The sequence below is a fragment of the Phacochoerus africanus genome, chromosome 9 (genome assembly GCF_016906955.1).
Source record: "Phacochoerus africanus isolate WHEZ1 chromosome 9, ROS_Pafr_v1, whole genome shotgun sequence".
Lineage (NCBI taxonomy): Eukaryota > Metazoa > Chordata > Mammalia > Artiodactyla > Suidae > Phacochoerus > Phacochoerus africanus.
The window spans coordinates 65,839,676-65,858,152 of NC_062552.1; the positions used below are offsets into that span (position 1 = coordinate 65,839,676).

Below are 18,477 nucleotides of genomic sequence, written 5' to 3' on the forward strand. Positions count from 1 at the left end.
ATAAATATATCCTTGTTGGAGTTGCCGCTGCGGCTCAGAGGAAATGAATCTGACTAGGAACCATGAGGATGCAGGTTTGATCCCTGGCCTCGCTCAGCGGGTTAAGGACCTGGCATTGCCAATGAGCTGCAGTGTAGATTGCAGACATGGCTCAGATCCCGTGTTGCAGTGGCTGTGGTGTAGGCTGGCAGCTGCAGCTCTGATTCGACCCCTAGCCTGGGAACCTCCATACGCTGTGGTGCAGCCCTAAAAACACAAATATATATACATATATCTTGTAATACTTGGGACATATTTGTACTTAAAAAATTGTCATTTATCTGAAAATTGCATTTAATTGGGAGTCCTGAACTTTATCTGGCAACCCTACTCTCTCCTGTAGGTTACAGGAGGCTCCAGTAGCTGCCTTGTCCCACCTACTAGGAACCCTGCTGAAGTCCCAGACCTGAAGGAACCCAAGACAAAATCCCAGTATTTCATCACGATGGTTTATGTTCCTATGCTCCCAGTCATTCCCACAAGGGTTCCCTTGGAAATTCTGAGCTGCTGAAGTTGATAAGCAAAGTACTATCTAGACTCCATTTAGCTTTGCCCTCAACTAACTTGATAATTTTGATTTTTAGCAAATGAAGACTCACCATGATGGGCCAGAACGCAGGTGCCTAGTAACACATCCTTCCTTTCATTCCTGCTTTAGAACGAAGCTGTCAGGGAGAAGGAAATCTAATGGGGACACATATGCATTTTATAGTATCTTAGGACAGCTTTTTAAAAAGCCAGAAATCTGCTAGTGGACCAGGGAAAGCACTAATTACATTTAAGTACAAATTTGAAGAGAAAACCTCATTTGATATGAAGAACAAGGCAGTTGAGGTGACACAGTCCCAAGGGAGCCCTGAGGGAATGAACTCAGGCTTCTCCTTTGAGATTTCCTCTTTTTTGGGTCTGAGAACAGCAACAGGAAAAGAGTTTAAATTCAGGGGGAAGCCAGAGGGGAGCACAAAGCACTTTAGAAGTGCTTTTCAGTGGCAGCATCAGTGCCCTTTCAAAGCCTTCACTGTTGATGGCTGGCAGGCTTTAAAGATACTCTCAATCCAGGGCACAGGTTTTTAAATTCATTTTCCTACTGTGACTGGGACCTTGAATCAGACAGGTAGCTTTTGTTTCCCTCGGGTGACCTGAATACAAGAGGCAGCCCAAGTGTTGGGTACCAGCTGCCTTCACGCATAGAATCGCGTGCTCCCCTGGGTCCCATGTCACTGCAACTGCCTCTGAGCAGCCCTAGAATCCCCCTTTTCCTGGTCAAATGACAGATGCACCTCACTTCACCTCAAGTAGAAATTAGGGTTTTGTTTTGCAATGGTATTAAAGAGTTCAAGAATCATGTGATTTCCCTACCACAATTTTCTACCCTGAAGAGCCACTGTGGAAACCTGGGCCTTTACAGAGGTCGTCCTCCCTTGTCCCCTCCCTCTCACTCCCCGCCACTTTCTCTTATGTGGCTGACAAAGTTTCTAAATCTGCACACCGGATGCTCTACCATTCAGTCTGAGTTTTTATGAGCTACTCTCTGGCCTAAATCACAGTGTAAAGTGGAAGAAAGACTACTGGGCTGACACATCAGCAGACTGGGTGACGGCAGCAGCATCTCCCCTAACTAGCTGTGGGACCCAGGGGAGCATTTCATCTTCCCGGGTCTGTGCCTCCTCTATAAAATGCTACTGTTGGGCTTTATGTTCTTCAAGGTTGCTCGAAGTCCTACGATTCTTTTTTTAATCTTCCCACATCTCAATGAGCAACTTGGGAGGAATCTGCATTAAGCTTTTAGACAAGCTCATTTAGCAAGTGCATTTTTTCTAATTTTCTTAAAACTAGGATAGTTCCTTAAAAAATAATTTACCTCTAAAAAATAATAATAATTTACCTCGCTGAAGGCATAGTTGTAAGTATGTAGTTCACGACATTCAGAAAATAAGCAGTGTGGATTTACAAGAGCTTTCTGATTCTCAGCATCTTTTGATGCTCTCAATTTATCAGACACTTGTCTGGAGAGCTCCCTCCTCGAGGCGGGCAGCTGTACTAAATCCAGGAACAGGGACTGAGATGAAATATCTCCCCCGCCCTCCTCAGTTTTTCCTGGATTGTCTCTCTGTGCATAGCACACGCCTACTTATATCCATGTATATGGTTTTATGTAAATGAGGTCATTATTCTCTCCATATAAATAACTATCTTTTTATGTATTTTATCTTTTTATGCTTTTTTGAGTTACATTGTTGTAAATGCATCAATTTTAAGTGTTTAGTGTGATGAACTCTGACTAATAAACACCTATGTTAGCACCACCCAGAACTTTCCACAAAGTTCTCTTTCCTTAGGCAACTACTATTCTGATTTTTATCACCACAGATTGGTTTCTGCATTTTTTTGAATATTAAATCGTATACTATGTATGAATAAGGAAAGACCTGTCATAATGTGTTGCAGACATGAATACTTCAGCTAAAATCAAGATATGAGCTACCTAGTAAGGGAGTGAAACAGAGGCAACTCTTAAAACTTAGTCACTTTGGTAAACTACATCAAACTTGATAAAATGAAAACAAAAATCCATATACTTTAGAAAGTCCTCATACCAAGTGATGGAATTAGTAGTGTTCACAGAATGTTGAATCAATTTGGAAAAGGTGTTACAAAAGGAAGAAGAAGCAATCATAGAGAAGGAACTGCTCCCTTTCCTCTGACCCAAATCATTGGGTGATAAATAAAACTTGCTAGTAAGCCTTTGACATCTTGGCCAGTTTATAATAAGAGGACCATAAGTGATTCAGGGTGGGTAGGAGATAACATACAGAGGATGAGATGATGCCAGAAATGGAGAAGGTGTTTAGAAACAATCCAGAGCCCAAGGCCAGATGGCCTGGGTCTGCTACCTGAAGGTGAGGTCAGGACTAGCAAAATGGATGCCAGAAGCCCCTGCTGCTCAAGTAGGTAGAACAGACGGCCCAATAGGAGAAAGGTAGGCATCACTCTGCGCCGAGTTCCCCAACTCTGGATAAGCTTCAAATGTTGGGGGACAAATGCAACTGGTTAAGAAAATATACTATATCTCATTTAATTAAAAATTTACTTGTTAATATACACACCAACTGGACCAAGCAGGACAAACTGGGTCAGACAGGACAGAAACAACACTCTAAAGAAGCATCAACTTAAGAGCTCTGAGACCAACCAGGAGATACAAGTTTAGCACAACGGTAAGTCTCTATGTCTTCCGGTGAAGGCAAAGCCATTTGGTTGGCACCTCGTAGGAGTATCTTTCCACCAGGTCTTCATCATAAGGTATGTGCCATGAGTCTCCAGTTGTCTGCACCACGGTGTCATAGCTCAGAATATGCTGTTGAAGTAAAAAGGGAACCACATGTTGAAAACAACGCTAAAGGAATACTGGCCATTTCCTTTCCTTTTCTGGTAACAGTTTGCTTCAGAGATGTATTCTCTGTTTTACTTAACAGTGGATTTTTGAAGAGCAGCTAGCTCTGGGACGATGAATTCTACTGTAGGAGTGCCTTTGGGGGCAGGCTTCATTTTTAAGATTAAGGACTCTCTATAGGAAACACACACACACACACACACACACACACACACACAAACACATTCCTTTTGTTGCCCTTATTGGTTTTCTATGTGTCAGGAAAATTTCAAATACTCAAAAACAGAGAAATGAACTGTTTACATAAAACCACATACATGGATATAAGCTGGTGTGTATTATGTACAATGAACTCCCATGTACCCATCATCCAGCTTCAACCATTATCAACTATCAATTCATGGCTAATCTTATTTCATCCATTCATCCATATGCCTCCTCCTCACCCCCCGACGGATTATTCTGAAGTAAATCTCAGATGTTATATCACTTATTCTGTAATTCAGTATGTAACTCTGAAAGGATTTGTTTTGTAAATAAAAGAGCAGTATCATTATTATACTTAAGAATCAATAATTCCTTATCATCAAATTTGTGTTTCATTTTCCCAATTATGATATGTGTGTAACTATATTTTACAGTTTATTTGTTTGAACAGGAATTGAAATAAGGTTATTGCATTGTGACTGGCTGAATTCCCTCTCAATTCTCCTTTAATCTAGATTGTCTCTTTCCATCTCTATTTTTCTTGCTATTTTTCGTTGTTGAGGAAACCAGGTCAGTTGTCTTGTATTGTTTCCCACAGTTGATTTTGCTGTGTCTTTGCTATCATTTGACACCATATTTCATTCTGTATATTTTTTGACCCCTGGACCATATTTACCACTGGCTAGTGTGTTTTTCTGTAGTAACTCGCCTTTCGATTTTCTCCCTTTGCTTTCACACAAGAGGCATCCTTGTACTTACAGGTATTTAAACTAGAATCAAAAAAGAACTCAACTGAGACTATACCATAGAAGTGGACTAAACAGGAAAAAGGAGTTATTTTGCAGAAGTAGAAGCATGATGAATCACAAGGGATAAGGAATTCTGAGGTCTTGCCAATAAACAGGAAAATAAAAAACACGCGTGAGGATTTGTAATTGATGACATATTGAAGTCGCAACTGATGATATTCCAGGTGTTTTCACTAGTCAGTTAACATGGGGCTGGCCTAGGAAAACTCCCGCTCTGGCAGACTGTGTTTCTAGGACCTGGCTAATTCCAAATACCAAATTAAGGCAGAAAAACAAAGCATCAAGGACTAGTCGCAACATTCTTTGATTATGCCACCTTCTCACTATATACTTGATGTTGTTGACATTATGTAGAGAAGAGATAACATACCTGAAAAGTTATTCTGGATCCTGGATGCCTACTGATGACTGCCAGCTGATGTCCCTGCTGCCACTTAAAGAACAGGCGTTGGGTCTTGGCATCAGGCAGACAGGCCTTGTGGTCCCGCATCAGGTCTTTTGTGATAAACTTGCAGTGGTTCCCCGAGTGCAGCGTGGCATACAGAAGGAAAGGATCGTCCTCTGAGCTGAGCCAGATGTGGGAAAGGACACAATCAAGCAGACGCCCCATGAGGCAGAGAATGGCAGTCTTCACCATGCTGTTCACTTTTTACTCTGCTTTCCTCAGAAGGGCTCTGCGTTCTGAACTGACGTGATCTCAGTGATACTATGTACCACCTGCCAGTCCTCAGCTGGGAGACAACACTGTCTAGAGCAGAGATGGAAAGCCAAGGGGAAGGGACTGCTAAGGCCTGGGATTCTTAGCAGCCCCACCAGCCTCTTCCACCAGAATGGAGAATTTTAACGATAATTCTCTCTTCATATTCGAAAGCTGGTTGTCTGTGTTCCCAGGGCATTTTTCCTATCATCCACCAAAGAGTACATCTTTTCCCTGCCTTTCCTCACTCAATTTCAAGAAACATTCACACAGGTGTTTCCGCTGTGGTGCAACGGGATTGGCAGCATTTCTCTAGCACCAGGACACAGGTTTGATCCCCAGCTCTGCACAGTGCATCCCTGTTCCAGGAACTCCATATGCCACACGGTGGCCAAGAAAAAATAAGAACCTCAAACAGAAACTGGTATCTCCAAGCAGCTTCTGGGTAGTCACCGATCAGCACCTGAAGGCATCTCCAGCTTAAGAAGAGCCAGGAGCTCAAAGTCTCCAATGGACCCTCGTCACGAGCACTTACTACTTGAATACATGAGCTGTAAAAACAGCGGTGGCTACCTTGGCTCAGGAGATTTGGATGGCAACACGGGAACTGCCTTATGCCTTTACCCAAATGATGCAAAATAGACCCTTTAAAATTTACCCCATACTGAAGTATTTCAAGTGAAATGATAAAATGATTGGAATCTGTCTTTTCTCCAAGAAAAAGAGAGAGAAAAATAAAAGGAGAATAAATTCGAGGGTAATATGGAAGAAGATTAACAAATGCTGTGACTGTTGGAGCTGGCTGATTCCCAATCACGTGGAGATTCACTATACTATTCTCTCTGGTGTATGTTTGAACCAATTTCTTTGGCACATTAGTGGAAGATAGAGTTAATGTTAAAAATTTAAATCCAAAGCTACAGAAGGTCTCCCGAATCAATCTTTGTAACTGGGTTTGGAACTTAAGCATATACAACAAATGCAGACCTCAAACCAAGCATGAGACCAATTTCCAACAGGCTTTTTGATCATAACATTGCCTCTATCCAGTTCTTCCACCTAAGAAAAATAGTTGTGATGGTGACAGCAACTAACATACATGCTTTTCATGTACTTGGTGCTGTACAAGAGTTTTACATGAGTTATTTACAGGTATTTTCTCATTTAATCTTCCCAACATTCCCATGAGGTTTTGTTGTTGTTGTTGTTTTGTTTTTGTTTTTGTCTTTTTAGAGCCATACACATGGCATATGGAGGTCCCCAGGCTAGGGGTTGAATCGGAGCTGTAGCCACTGGCCTACACCACAGCCACAGCAACGCCAGATCCGAGCTGTGTCTGCGACCTACACCACAGCTCACAGCCAACACCAGATTCTTTGACCCACTGAGCAGGGCCAGGGATCGAACATACTAGTCAGGTTTGTTAATACTGACCCACAAGGGGAACTCCCCTCATGAGGGTTATATGCGAAGAGAAAAAGACAGAGAAGGGAAACACTCCTCCAGAAAGGAAGAGGCGGGTAGATTCTGATCTGAACCCAGGTAGATTCATTCCCAAGCCCGCGCTCCTCATGTCTACCCAGTGTTGTCTAAGGTGACTGCATGAAGAGCTTTATTTCTGGCATACTCTTGGAGAGATGGAAGTACCCCCTCCTACGAATAAATAAAAAGACAGCTAAACAAAAATGAGATTTGGTTTGGGATCTGAATGAGGGGTTAGCTTCCAGCTTTAGGCACTGAGCGTTATTTGAGCTTTTTAAGATGAAATGACTTGGGGAATACTGACAAATCCTGACGTTATCACATTCCACCTAATGAAATCTAGACTCAGGGCTCGAATGCACTCATTATCTGTGCAAAGTCGTAAATGCACCTTTGTCGGCACAGACAGTAGGAAAAGCGAAGTGCATGCTCAGAGTTCACATGCGCTGTTGAGGAGCTATGCTCCTCCTGGTCAGCTGCTTTCTCCATACTCCCTGGACACCATGTCTATTCTGTTACTGACCACGTGCCTTTGGCTTCCTGGGAAGCTGTAGCTCATGGCAACATCCCCTCTATACTTCAAGTCCAGGCCCCTGCTTGCCTGCCAGAGCCCACGCGGTCCTCTGCAACGTGGTCCTGCCTTCTCTCCAACCTCAGAACGGACTACCTTCCCTCTTGCTGCCCCTGCCCATCTCCACTGGCCTGCCTGCTTTCCTTAGTCCTGTCTCAGGACCTTTTGAACCCTTGCTGGTCCTCAGCCTGGTAGCTTCTCCCCCTTTCTCAAATGACTCACTCCTTCCGTTCAGATATGCCCCTTCCCGAAGCCCTTTCCCGACCTCTTCATCTACTTCCCTCTGACCTACCCCCTCCCCCGTCCTCTTCCAGCTCCTTGTTCAGCTTCACTGTCTTCAAAGCTGTGAGCACTGCCTGAATTATATTACCTGCTTATTTGTTTACCTGTTTATTGTTAAATCCCAAGAGGGCAAGGACTTGGTCTTGATCACTGCCACTTCTCCAAGAACATAGAAGGTGCTCATATTTGTAAACTATTTGTTAAATGATCTATTTAGGAATTTATGACATGTATTCTGTGTACTCATCTCATTTTGGACTTTATCACATTTACCCTTTAACCTGATTTCCTCAACTATTTATCTCGCTGTAAAAAGCTATTTTTGTAAGCTGACTCAAATCTTTTTTTTTTTTTTTTTTTAAAACGGCCGCACCTGCAACATATATGGAAGTTCATGGGCTAGGGGTCAAATTGGAGCCTACACCACAGCTACAGCAACACTGGATCCCAAGCCACATCTGTGACCTATACTGCAGCTTGCTTGTGGGAACGCTGGATCCTTAACCCACTGGGCAAGGCTTCACAGAGGCAACGTCAAGTCCTTAACCTGCTGAGCCATAACGGGAATTGGCCCCCTCCTTTTTTTGAATGAGGCTGAGTAAACAGACATATACATGCACTTCAAAAATGGTAAACATATAACTAACAAGCAGATGACTGGAGCCTAGTATAATTCACTTAATAACTTCAATACCTACATGTTGTCTGCAAAGAAACAGCTGGCTTGCTTTTGCACCTTTTCCATATCATCCTTTCTCCACCGGGAATTCTGCATCAGCATGTGCTTGCGGCCCAGGACCAGCACTTTAAGATTCTGCTTGGCTAGTTGAGAGACCACATCTAAGAGCTGAAAAACACAAAGCCCGTCCCCAAGAGGGTCAAGGGAAGAATCTTAAGTAAGGGGATGGATTCTTCCAGATGACAAGATGGTAATCTCAATGGTGAAATGCTCTTTTCTGATAAGAGGTAAGAAAACATTCCCTAAAATAATTGCTTTTTATTTACCAGTCTTTTTATTCTATGCATTTTTAAATAATCCTACAAGCTATTATTTTAAAAGTTAGGTTAGTAATCTAAAGCAAACGTCTTCACTAAGAAAATTTCGTTCATGGATTCAAACACCTCAAAAGACACTGAGGGTACATCTCCTTCAGAATGCACTTATAGCATTCCATTTATTTATTTATTTATTTTCCCACTGTACAGCATGGGGACCAAATTACACATACATGTATACATAATTTTTCCTCCCACTGTAGTATTGCGATGTAAGTATCTAGACATAGTTCCCAGTGCTACACAGCAGGATCTCATTGTAAATCCATTCCAAGGGCAATAGTTTGCATCTCTTAACCCCAAGCTCCCGATCCCTCCCACTCCCTCCCCCTCCCCCAGGGCAACCACAAGTCTCTTCTCCAACTCCATGATTTTCTTTTCTGTGAAAAGGTTCATTTGTGCCATAATTAGATTCCCAATATAAGTAATATCATATGGTATTTGTCTTTCTCTTTCTGACTTATTTCACTCAGTATGAGAGTCTCTAGTTCCATCCATGTTGTGGCAAATGGCATTATGTTGTTCTTTTTTATGGCTGAATAGTATTCCGTTGTGTATATATACCACATCTTCCTAACCCAATTTATCTGTTGATGGACATTTGGGTTGTTTCCATCTCTTGGCTATTGTGAATAGAGCTGCAATGAACATGCGGGTACATGTGTCTTTTTTAAGGAAAGTTTTGTCCGGATATATGCCCAGGAGTGGGATTGCTGGATTATATGGTAGTTCTAAGTAGAGATTTTTAAGGTACCTCCATACTGTTCTCCATAGTTGTTGTACCAGCTTACATTCCCACCAACAGTGCACACCCTCTCTAGCACTTGTTATTTGTGGACTTATTAATGATGGCCATTCCAACATTCCTTTCTTAAAGCTATGCTGAGATTATAGATTATTTTCAATGAACCCAGATACAAAAATGGCAAGTGGATTCATTAAGAGGAATGACAATTACTTTTTTAAAAACTTCTATATGAATTCCCACAAAGTTAATATAAAGATACAAAAACAATTTGGAGTTCCTGTTGTGGCTCAGCAGTAACGAATCCGACTAGTCCATGAAGGTGCCAGTCTGATCCCCGGCCTTGCTCAGTGGGTTAAGGATCCGGTATTGCCATGAGCTGTGGTGTAGGCCACAGACTTAGCTTGGAGCTGGAATTTCTGTGGCTGCAGTGTAGGCTGGCAGCTGCAGCTCCAATTTCATCCCTGGCCTGGAAATCTCCATATGCCGAGGGTGTGGCCCTAAAGAAACAACAAAAAAAAGGACACACAAAAAATTCAAACAAAAGCAGTTTTCGATACTGATTCCACACATCTGGGAAGACATGGCTTAAAGAAAAATACAACTGGGTCTTCATATCTATACCTTAGTTTAGATAAATGGCCTTGAGTTTACTAATATTGAGTTAAAGATGGGGGCCCAAGGAAGAGCAGAAAAAGCTTAGCTCAAACTACTCCGGGGCACCATCTTGTGGCTGAGAGGTCTCTATTAGTAGCAGTTCTCTGAAAAGGATGCAAACAAAGGAGATTAGAGGAAAGACACAGGAAAGAAAAGATGAGTTTGTGGAATAAAGACACTTGCCTGAAACTCTGTGACAGTCTAGCTATGAGCCCACTTCCTCTGTGGTAAATTCCAAGACTGGATCCAGTGGGCTGGGTCAGAGTCATAGCTATACTCAGAATAGTAAAGAAAAAGAAAATTCACCTTAATTCTCTGTTAGATCAAAAATAAAACTAGGGGAGTTCCCTTCATGGCTCAGCGGTTAACAAAACCGACTAGGATTCATGAGGATACAGGTTCGACCCCTGGCCTTCCTCAGTGGGTTAAGGATCCAGTGTTGCTGTGGCTGTGACATAGGCCAGCAGCTACAGCTCTGATTCGACCCCTAGCCTGGGAACTTCCATATGCCACAGATGTAGCCCTAAAAAGCGAAAAAGAAAAAAAATATATATATATAGGAGTCCCCATCGTGGAGCAATGGAAACGAATCCAACTAGGAACCATGAGGTTGCAGGTTTGATCCCTGGCCTTGCTCAGTGGGTTAAGGATCTGGCATTGCCGTGAGCTGTGGTGTAGGTCGCAGACGCGGCTTGGATTCTGCATTGCTGTGGCTGTGGTATAGGCCGGCGGCTACAGCTCCAATGAGACCCCCTAGCCTGGGAACCTCCATATGCCGTGGGGGCAGCCCTAAAAAGACAAAAAATAAAACTAAAAAAAATAAAAAATAAAAAAACTGGGAGGAGTTCTCGCTGTAGCACAACAGGATCAGTGGTATCACTGGAGCATTGGGATGCAGGTTCAATCCCTGGCCTGGCACAAAGGGTTAAGGATCCAGCATTGCTGCAGCTGTGGAGTAGGTAGCAACTGTGGCTTGGATATGATCCCTGGTCCAGGAACTCCATATGCTATGGGGTGGCCAGAAAAGAAAAAAAAAGGCAAGAGAAGAAAAAGCTATCACAAGGAGAAAAGGGCAGCAATCATTGTGATAAAGCGAAAATCGGGAGAGTAGAGTGTTCCAGAAGCCAAGTGAGAACACTGGTACAATTTTAAAAAACAAAAAAAACAAAATTGGGAGAAATCTCCACTTCTCGGAAGATGGAGTGGATATAATTTTCCCTATCTCTCCTACTGTGTACAACTAAAAAGCCCAGATATTATATACAAACAAACATAAGACTGTGAAAAGTAGATTAAAAAGGTAGACTGGGAGTTCCTGTCATGGTGCAGCAGAAATGAATCTGACCAGGAACGATGAGGTTGCGGATTCAATCCCTGACCTTGCTCAGTGGATTAAGGATCCAGTGTTGCCGTAAGCTGTTGTGTAGGTCATAGACACGGCCTGGATCTGGCTGATTAGACACCTAGCCTGGGAACCTCCATACGCCAAGGGTTTGGGCCCTAAAAAGACAAAGAAAAATAAAATAAAAAATTTAAAAAAAAAAGGCAGGCTGGCTATGGACTTTAGGACATGAGGAATGACATGTTGGTAAGTTCCTTGGATTTTTCTTTTGGCCTCATATATTCTATGCTTGGATCTCAAGAAGCCAGCAACTTGGAAATATCAATGAATGCAGACAAAAAAGACCAACAAAGGCTGTTTTCTCTAGCCAAAGGACCAGGACACAGTCTAGCAAGAGAGAAAACTTGTGAAAATGGCAACACCAGCAGACTGTGATGTTCTCTATGTGTGTATGTGTATATATGTAATAGAAGAACAACCTCTGAAAATGCTGTGAGGAGATACACTCAAAGACACTATGATTAACAAAACACCCATTACAGATACATAAAAATGGAATTCCAAAAAAGTTCAAGTCAGAGTTCCCATCGTGGCTCAGCAGAAACGAGTTCAACTAGGAACCACGAGGTTGCAGGTTTGATCCCTGGCCTCATTCAGGGGGTTAAGGATCCGGCGTTGCTGTGAGCTGTGGTGTAGGTCACAGAAACAGCTTGGATCGGCTGGCAGCTGTAGCTCTGATTGGACCCTTAGCCTGAGAACCTCCATATGCTGCAGGTGTGGCCCTCAAAAGATAAAAAGTAAATAAATAAATAAATAAATAAGTTCAAGTCGCCCATAGGAATGCAGGAAAAATAAAAGAGAAAAAAACAGACATAATAGAAAACAAACGAAAAAACAAAAGGCAGGCACAAACCCTAACATTTCAATAATAACATAAACTATAAAGGGTTCTAATACATCAATTAAAACATAGAGATTGGGAGAGTGGATTAAAAAACAGGATCCAAGTATATGTTACCTAAAAGAAAATCACTTCAAATATAATAATATGGGTTATGGAAAGCAAAAGGATGGAAAAATTATATTATGCAAATATTCATACAAGGAAAGTCAGAGTGACTACATTAATATTAAGTGAAGAAGACTTCAGAGCAAAAACAAACAAACTCAGAGACACATAAGAACAACGTGTAATAATGATAAAATGGTCATTTCACCAAGAAGACATGGACATCCTAGATGTGTGTGAACCAAATAACAGAGCTGTAAAATATGTGAAGCAAAAGCTCGAACAACTAAAAGGAGAAACGGACAAACCTACATTTAGAGCAGGAGACTTCAACACTCCTCTATCAATAACTGAGAAAACTAGGAGCAGCGGAAATGAATCTGACTAAGAACCATGAGGTTAAGGGTTTGATCCCTGGCCTCGCTCAGTGGGTTAAGGATCTGGCGTTGCCATGAGCTGTGTGTACGTGGCAGACGTGGCTCGGATCTGGTGTTGCTGTGGCTGTGGTGTAGGCCAGCAGTTGTAACTCGATTGGACCCCTAGCCTGGGAACCTCCGTATGCCACGGGTACGGACCTGAAAAGACAAAAAGACAAAAAAAAAAAAACAAACCCTGAGAGAACTAGACAGAAAACCAGCAAGTACATAGAAGAACTCAACAACACATCATTGTTCATGGACTGGAAGACTCAAGACAGTAAAGGTGTCAGTTCTCTCCAATTGATATATGGATTTAATGCAATTCCTAGCAAAATCCCAGCAAGATTTTTATGTAGTTATAGGCAAGATTATTCTAAACATACATGGAGAAGCAAAGGAGTAAGTAGCTGAACTCATTTTGAAAAGAAGAATCAAGTGGAAAAAATTAGGCTACTTCATTTTGTCTTATTACATAGCTACGGTTAATCTAAATTGTGTGATATTGATGGAGAAATAGACATATAGATTTAATAGAGCAGCGTGAATGAGCCAGGAATAGATTCACACAAATATGCCAAGGAAACAAATGTTGCTAGAGCAATTGGACATCCATAAGTGGGGGTGGGGCAGGAAGGAAGTGTGGTTCTAAGTATAGTGTGGCTATAAGAGGACAACATGAGGCATCCTGTGCCATGGAAATGCTATCTTGACTGCATCAATATCAAAATCCTGGCTGTGATATTATAGTTTGGCAAGATTAACTATTGGAGGAAATTTCTTAAAAGATACATGGAATCTTTTTGTATTATTTCTTTATCTGCATGGAAATCTATGAATATCTCAAAATAAGAAGTAAATTAAAAAGCCAAACAAACAAACCATACCAAATCTTAAAACCAAAACCAAACTGAGCTTCACAGGAAGGATGAAGGAGTGTGTGACAGAATATACACATATCCATGTGTACAGAATGGTCAATACCCTATCAAAAGCAATCTTCCCTTTGAGACTCCTAACAGGGATTAGGTTTAAATGGGAGCGATGTGAGGCTTCCCTGAGCTTGGGGCAGTTCCAGACCAGAAAAGCCAAGATCCACTCTGGATGTTCTCAACCTGGAGAACGCAGAGATGGTGAGGACAGTTCTACACCTGCCTAAAGGGTCTGGAATCTGGACCACGTGGAAGAGTAAAATAAACAGTACAGCTGATTCTAGAGAATACCTAAAATTCCAAATGAATTCCGGAACTCTGGGTACCCAGGACCTCAAGGTTAAGGTGGGATCAAGACCGCACCTCCCTCCTCTACCCACGACCTCACCTCCTTCCTATACAGCTCCTACGATGTCTAAAGGATGATTCTCCAAAAACCAGGAGAGTAAATTTGTAGCTTAGTATTTGGTGGGAGTATTTTCCAGTTTGGATTCTATTCTAATTTGGTTTCTCTCTGGTAGGAACAAATAAGATGGTGGTTTTTTTTTTTTTTTTTTTTAACTCATAAGTGACATTACTCATAAGTGACTTACTTTTGGCGTAAAATTGCTGAAAGGTATTTCCTGAGTCTAGGGTAAAAATACAATTGGCAAAGCAACATGTGTTAGAAATAACTGCGTAGGGATGCTCAGGAAGTAGAAAAGCTGCCTGAGAGGTAGGAGAGGACAATGAGAGCAAGAGCTTTTCTGAGTAATCCTAAACAGCAAGTTTAACTTCCCTTCCCTATTCTTAACTTTCTACCGCCTCCTCTGCCTCTCTGGCATTTCCTGAGTTGTATGGACTGTAGATTTTCAAAAACTCAACTTTGGGATACAGTGTCTACAGACATTAGCGATAATCAATATGCCTCATACATAAGAATACTTGTTATAGGATAAGCTCAGGAAAGAAAGTTTTGGAAACGATACAAAAGGACATTGACATGAATAAAGAAAATGTTGTATATATGTACAGTGGAATATTATTCAGCCTTAAAAAGGTATACAGTTTTGATACAGGCTACCACATGGATGAACCTTGAAGACATTAAGTCAGACACAAAAAAACACATACTGTATGGCTTCCTGTACATGAGTTACCTAGAGTAGCCAAATTCAGAGACAGAAAATTCAGAGACAGAATGGTGGTTGCCAGGGGCCAGAAGAGGGACAAATGAGTTGTTATTGTTTAATGGATACAGACTTTCAGTTTGGAAAGATGAAGAAGTTCTGGAAATGGATGATGGTGATGGTTATGCAACAATGTAAAGCACTTAATGCTACTGAATTGTACACTTGAAAATGGTTAATGCAACTATATATTATCACACTAAGTGAAATCAGTCAGAAAGAGAAAGACAAATACCATATGATATCACTTATATGTGAAATCTCATATAGAGCACAAATGAATCTATCTACAAAACAGAAACAGACTCACAGACATAGAAAACAGACTTGTGGTTGCCAAAGGGGAGGTGGGAGGGACTAGGATGGATGGGGAGTGTGGGGGTGATAGATGAAAACAATTACATTTAGAATGGATAAGCAAGGATGTCCTACTGTACAGTACAGGGAACTACATCCAGTCTCTTGGGATAGACCATGATGGAAGATAGTATAAGAAAGGGAATGGATACATACGTATGACTGCGTCACTTTGCTGTACAGAAGAAACTGACACAACATTGTAAAAAACCATAATTAAAAAAAAATTTTTAAAGAAAAAAGTTTTATTATAGAAAGTTTTAAATATAAACAGAGTAGGCAGACCAGCCTGATGTGCCCAGCACCCAGCATCAGTAATTATCAGCTCATGGCCAATCTAATTTCATCTATATCCCCACCCACTTCTGCCTCAGATCCTTGTGAAACAAATCCTAGACATCGTATCACTTCATAGGTGAATATATCAGAATGTATTTCAAAGTATAAGGACATTATCCCATTTATAAGATTAATAATAATCCCTTATATTACATATACAATCAGTATTTAAACTTTTCTAAATTATAATTTTTATAGGTTTTTTTTAAAATCAGGATCTAAAAGAGCTCTGTACATTGCAACTGCTTGACTGCAATGAAAGAAATATATAGCTGCTAGTCTTATGGAAATTCCCACATTTAGATTTTTACCAACAGCATCCCTGTGGTATCATATCATGTAACATATTCTCCAGTCCTCTATGTTTCCGATAAATTGGTAGCTGGATATAGAGACTTGATCTGATTCAAGGATCTTCTGGTATGTACTTGTGTGTGCATGTGTGTATTTCAAATAGCAGCCCTGAGAAAGTGAAAGGCCCGTTCGTTCATCAAAAATGAACCACAACCTTCTCTGTCCATTACTACGCAGAGGGAACTGGGGATGCAGATACAAAGACATCTATCCCTAACCTTCAGAAGTTTGCAGTCAAGTGACTATAAGGTAATGTCAAAAGTCAGGACAAAGATGGGCACTTAAATCAGACTGGGGGTGGGGACAATGGTCAGGGAAGTCGCCACAATGGAAGCAGCTGAGATGAGTTTTCAGAATGAATTACCCAGGCAAGGAATGGGAATTTCCAAGGACAAGAAGCAGCGTGTTGAAGGTGGGGGCTCAATTCAAGGAAATGCAAGCTGTCTAATGAGGCTTAAGTCGAGTAGTGGGAGGATGATGGGGGTGGGGTGGGACAGAAAAAAAGTGTGGAATTGACTGCAGGGTTCAGATCACAGGGGTCCTTGTAAATCATTTTAAGGATCTTTTACCACCTAGAAGCACTGGAGAAAAAAGCTTTAAACAGGAGCGTGACATGACTACCAATTTAGAGAGATCAAAATTGTGGGCTGCAAGAAGGCTGGGCTTGAACAGGGAGATCAGGTAGGGGCCTGTGCAGTAAGAGACACTGAGAACTGAGGCACCGGCAGTGAGGACGAGCCCTCTGAGAGTAAAGCAGAACTGACCAGACTTAAGTCATTGACTGAACATGGGAAATAAGGAGAGGGCTAAACCAAGGAAGGTGTGGACAACTGGATGGATGAAGGCAGCAAGACTGGGTCTATGAGAGAAGGAGTGGGAGGTGTCCAGTGTGCAATCAGTTAGGTGACTTTACCATTTAGGAGAGAGCTTTGGCATAAAATAAAGATTTGGAGTCACTCAGGAGCCATGAGTGAAAGCAAGAGGTCTAATAGATTCAGAAGAAAAGATGCAGAGGGTGAAAACTGAGGAATACTAGCATTTTAAAAAGGTTATAAGGAAAGACTTTAATGGAAGCGGAGGAATGGTCAGAGAGACAGAACAATAACCAGGAGACAGTGGTCTCTCAGAAAGACCTTAAAGAGCATTTTAAGAAGGAAGGAGAGACTACCGATTCTCCCCATGGAAACACGAAAATGTGGCCTGCAGGCCAAAGGAGGCATTTTGATGATGCCACATGGGGGGTGGGGGTGGGGCGGGGGCGATTTCACTTAGTTCTCTAAACTCTCTATAAAGTTGCAGTTTTGTTTGGTCCAGGGAGATACGTCTTACAAGCACAGCTCTTTTTTGCTTAGCAAAAATTAACAATCAATTATGCTTTTCATTTCAAATACTGAGTGGTGTGGCCTCTTCGAACCTCCAACCCCCTAGAAGCTTCAGTGTGCAAGGAGGAGGTTTGGGTTTTATTTTATTAAAGATGGCAGAGACTTGAGAATATTTATATTCTGATCAGAAAAAGCCAGTAGCAAGGTAAAGGCTCAAGATACAGGCCTAAAAGGGATCATTGTGAGAACAGGGTTCTGAGAAAGAGGGAGAATCCAAAGAACAGGGGGTGAGAACACCTCTTGAACTGAGGTGGGTTTGACCGTGGGGTTGGTGCCTGTGTGTGGATGGATACATCAATACGGGAGGTCGTACCTCCTCATAGCTTCCATTTCCTGTGTGTGACAGGTGGGTCACTGGCCCAGGGATGCTGGAGGAGGTAGCACGGAGAGATGCAGTGGGTGTGAGCCTGGGATTGGGAGATGAGCTGACTGGAGTAAAAGAGCCAGACCTAAGAAAAGCCCAGGGTGAGGCTGGAGGCGGCCTTGTGGGGAGATTTACGCCCTGAGCGACCTGGCTGCAGTGTGGGATAAGGATAGGTTGGGTGCCCCTTGCTCCATGTAAACATTTGGTCAAAAGACACTTCCAGGTGGAACCATATATGCAACCATCAGTCATCTATTATCACTCTCCCTATTTATTTTTTAATTTTATTTATTTATTTTGTCTTTTTTCGTCGTTTTTTTAGGGCCGCACCCACAGCATGTGGAGGTTCCCAGGCTAGGGGTCTAACTGGAGCTGTAGCCGACAGCCTACGCCACAGCCACAGCAATGCAGGATCCGAGCTGCATCTGCGACCTACACCACAGCTCACAGCAACGCGGGATCCTTAACCCACTGATCTAGGCCAGGGATCAAACCTGAAACCTCATGGTTCCTAGTCAGATTTGTTAACCACAACAGGAACTCCTCTATTTTTTTTAAATTGAAGTATAGCTGATTTATAATGTTAATTTCTGCTGTCTATACAAAGTGATTTGGTTATACAGATACATTCTTTTTTAAAATATTCACTTCCATTATGGCTTATCATAGGACACTGAACATAGTTCTCTGTGCTGTACAGTAGGACCTTGTTGTTTATCCCTTCTGGGTATAATAGCTTACATCTTGGAGTTCCCATTGTGGCTCAGTGGTAACAAATCAGACTAGTATCCATGAGGATGCAGGTTCAATCCCTGCCCTCACTCAGTGGGTTAAGTATCTGGCAATTGCTGTGAGCTATGGTGAGGGTCACAGA

The 18,477-nt window shown here is 42.0% G+C and overlaps 1 protein-coding gene across 3 annotated transcripts in view; it reads right to left on the reverse strand.

Moving 5' to 3' along the window:
* Positions 1–3,110: 3,110 nt before the first annotated feature.
* PRORP (protein only RNase P catalytic subunit) overlaps positions 3,111–18,477 on the reverse strand; it is a 141,261-nt gene continuing 125,894 nt past the window's right edge. For 2 of the 3 annotated variants that reach the window (XM_047794832.1, XM_047794831.1), the window contains exons 6-8: positions 8,180–8,328; positions 4,820–5,015; positions 3,111–3,397 (exon numbers count right to left, since the gene is read on the reverse strand). In XM_047794832.1, coding sequence (XP_047650788.1) covers positions 3,266–3,397; positions 4,820–5,015; positions 8,180–8,328 — 477 coding nt within the window. In that variant the 3' untranslated portion in view covers positions 3,111–3,265. The other variant, XM_047794834.1, reaches the window with a different exon arrangement.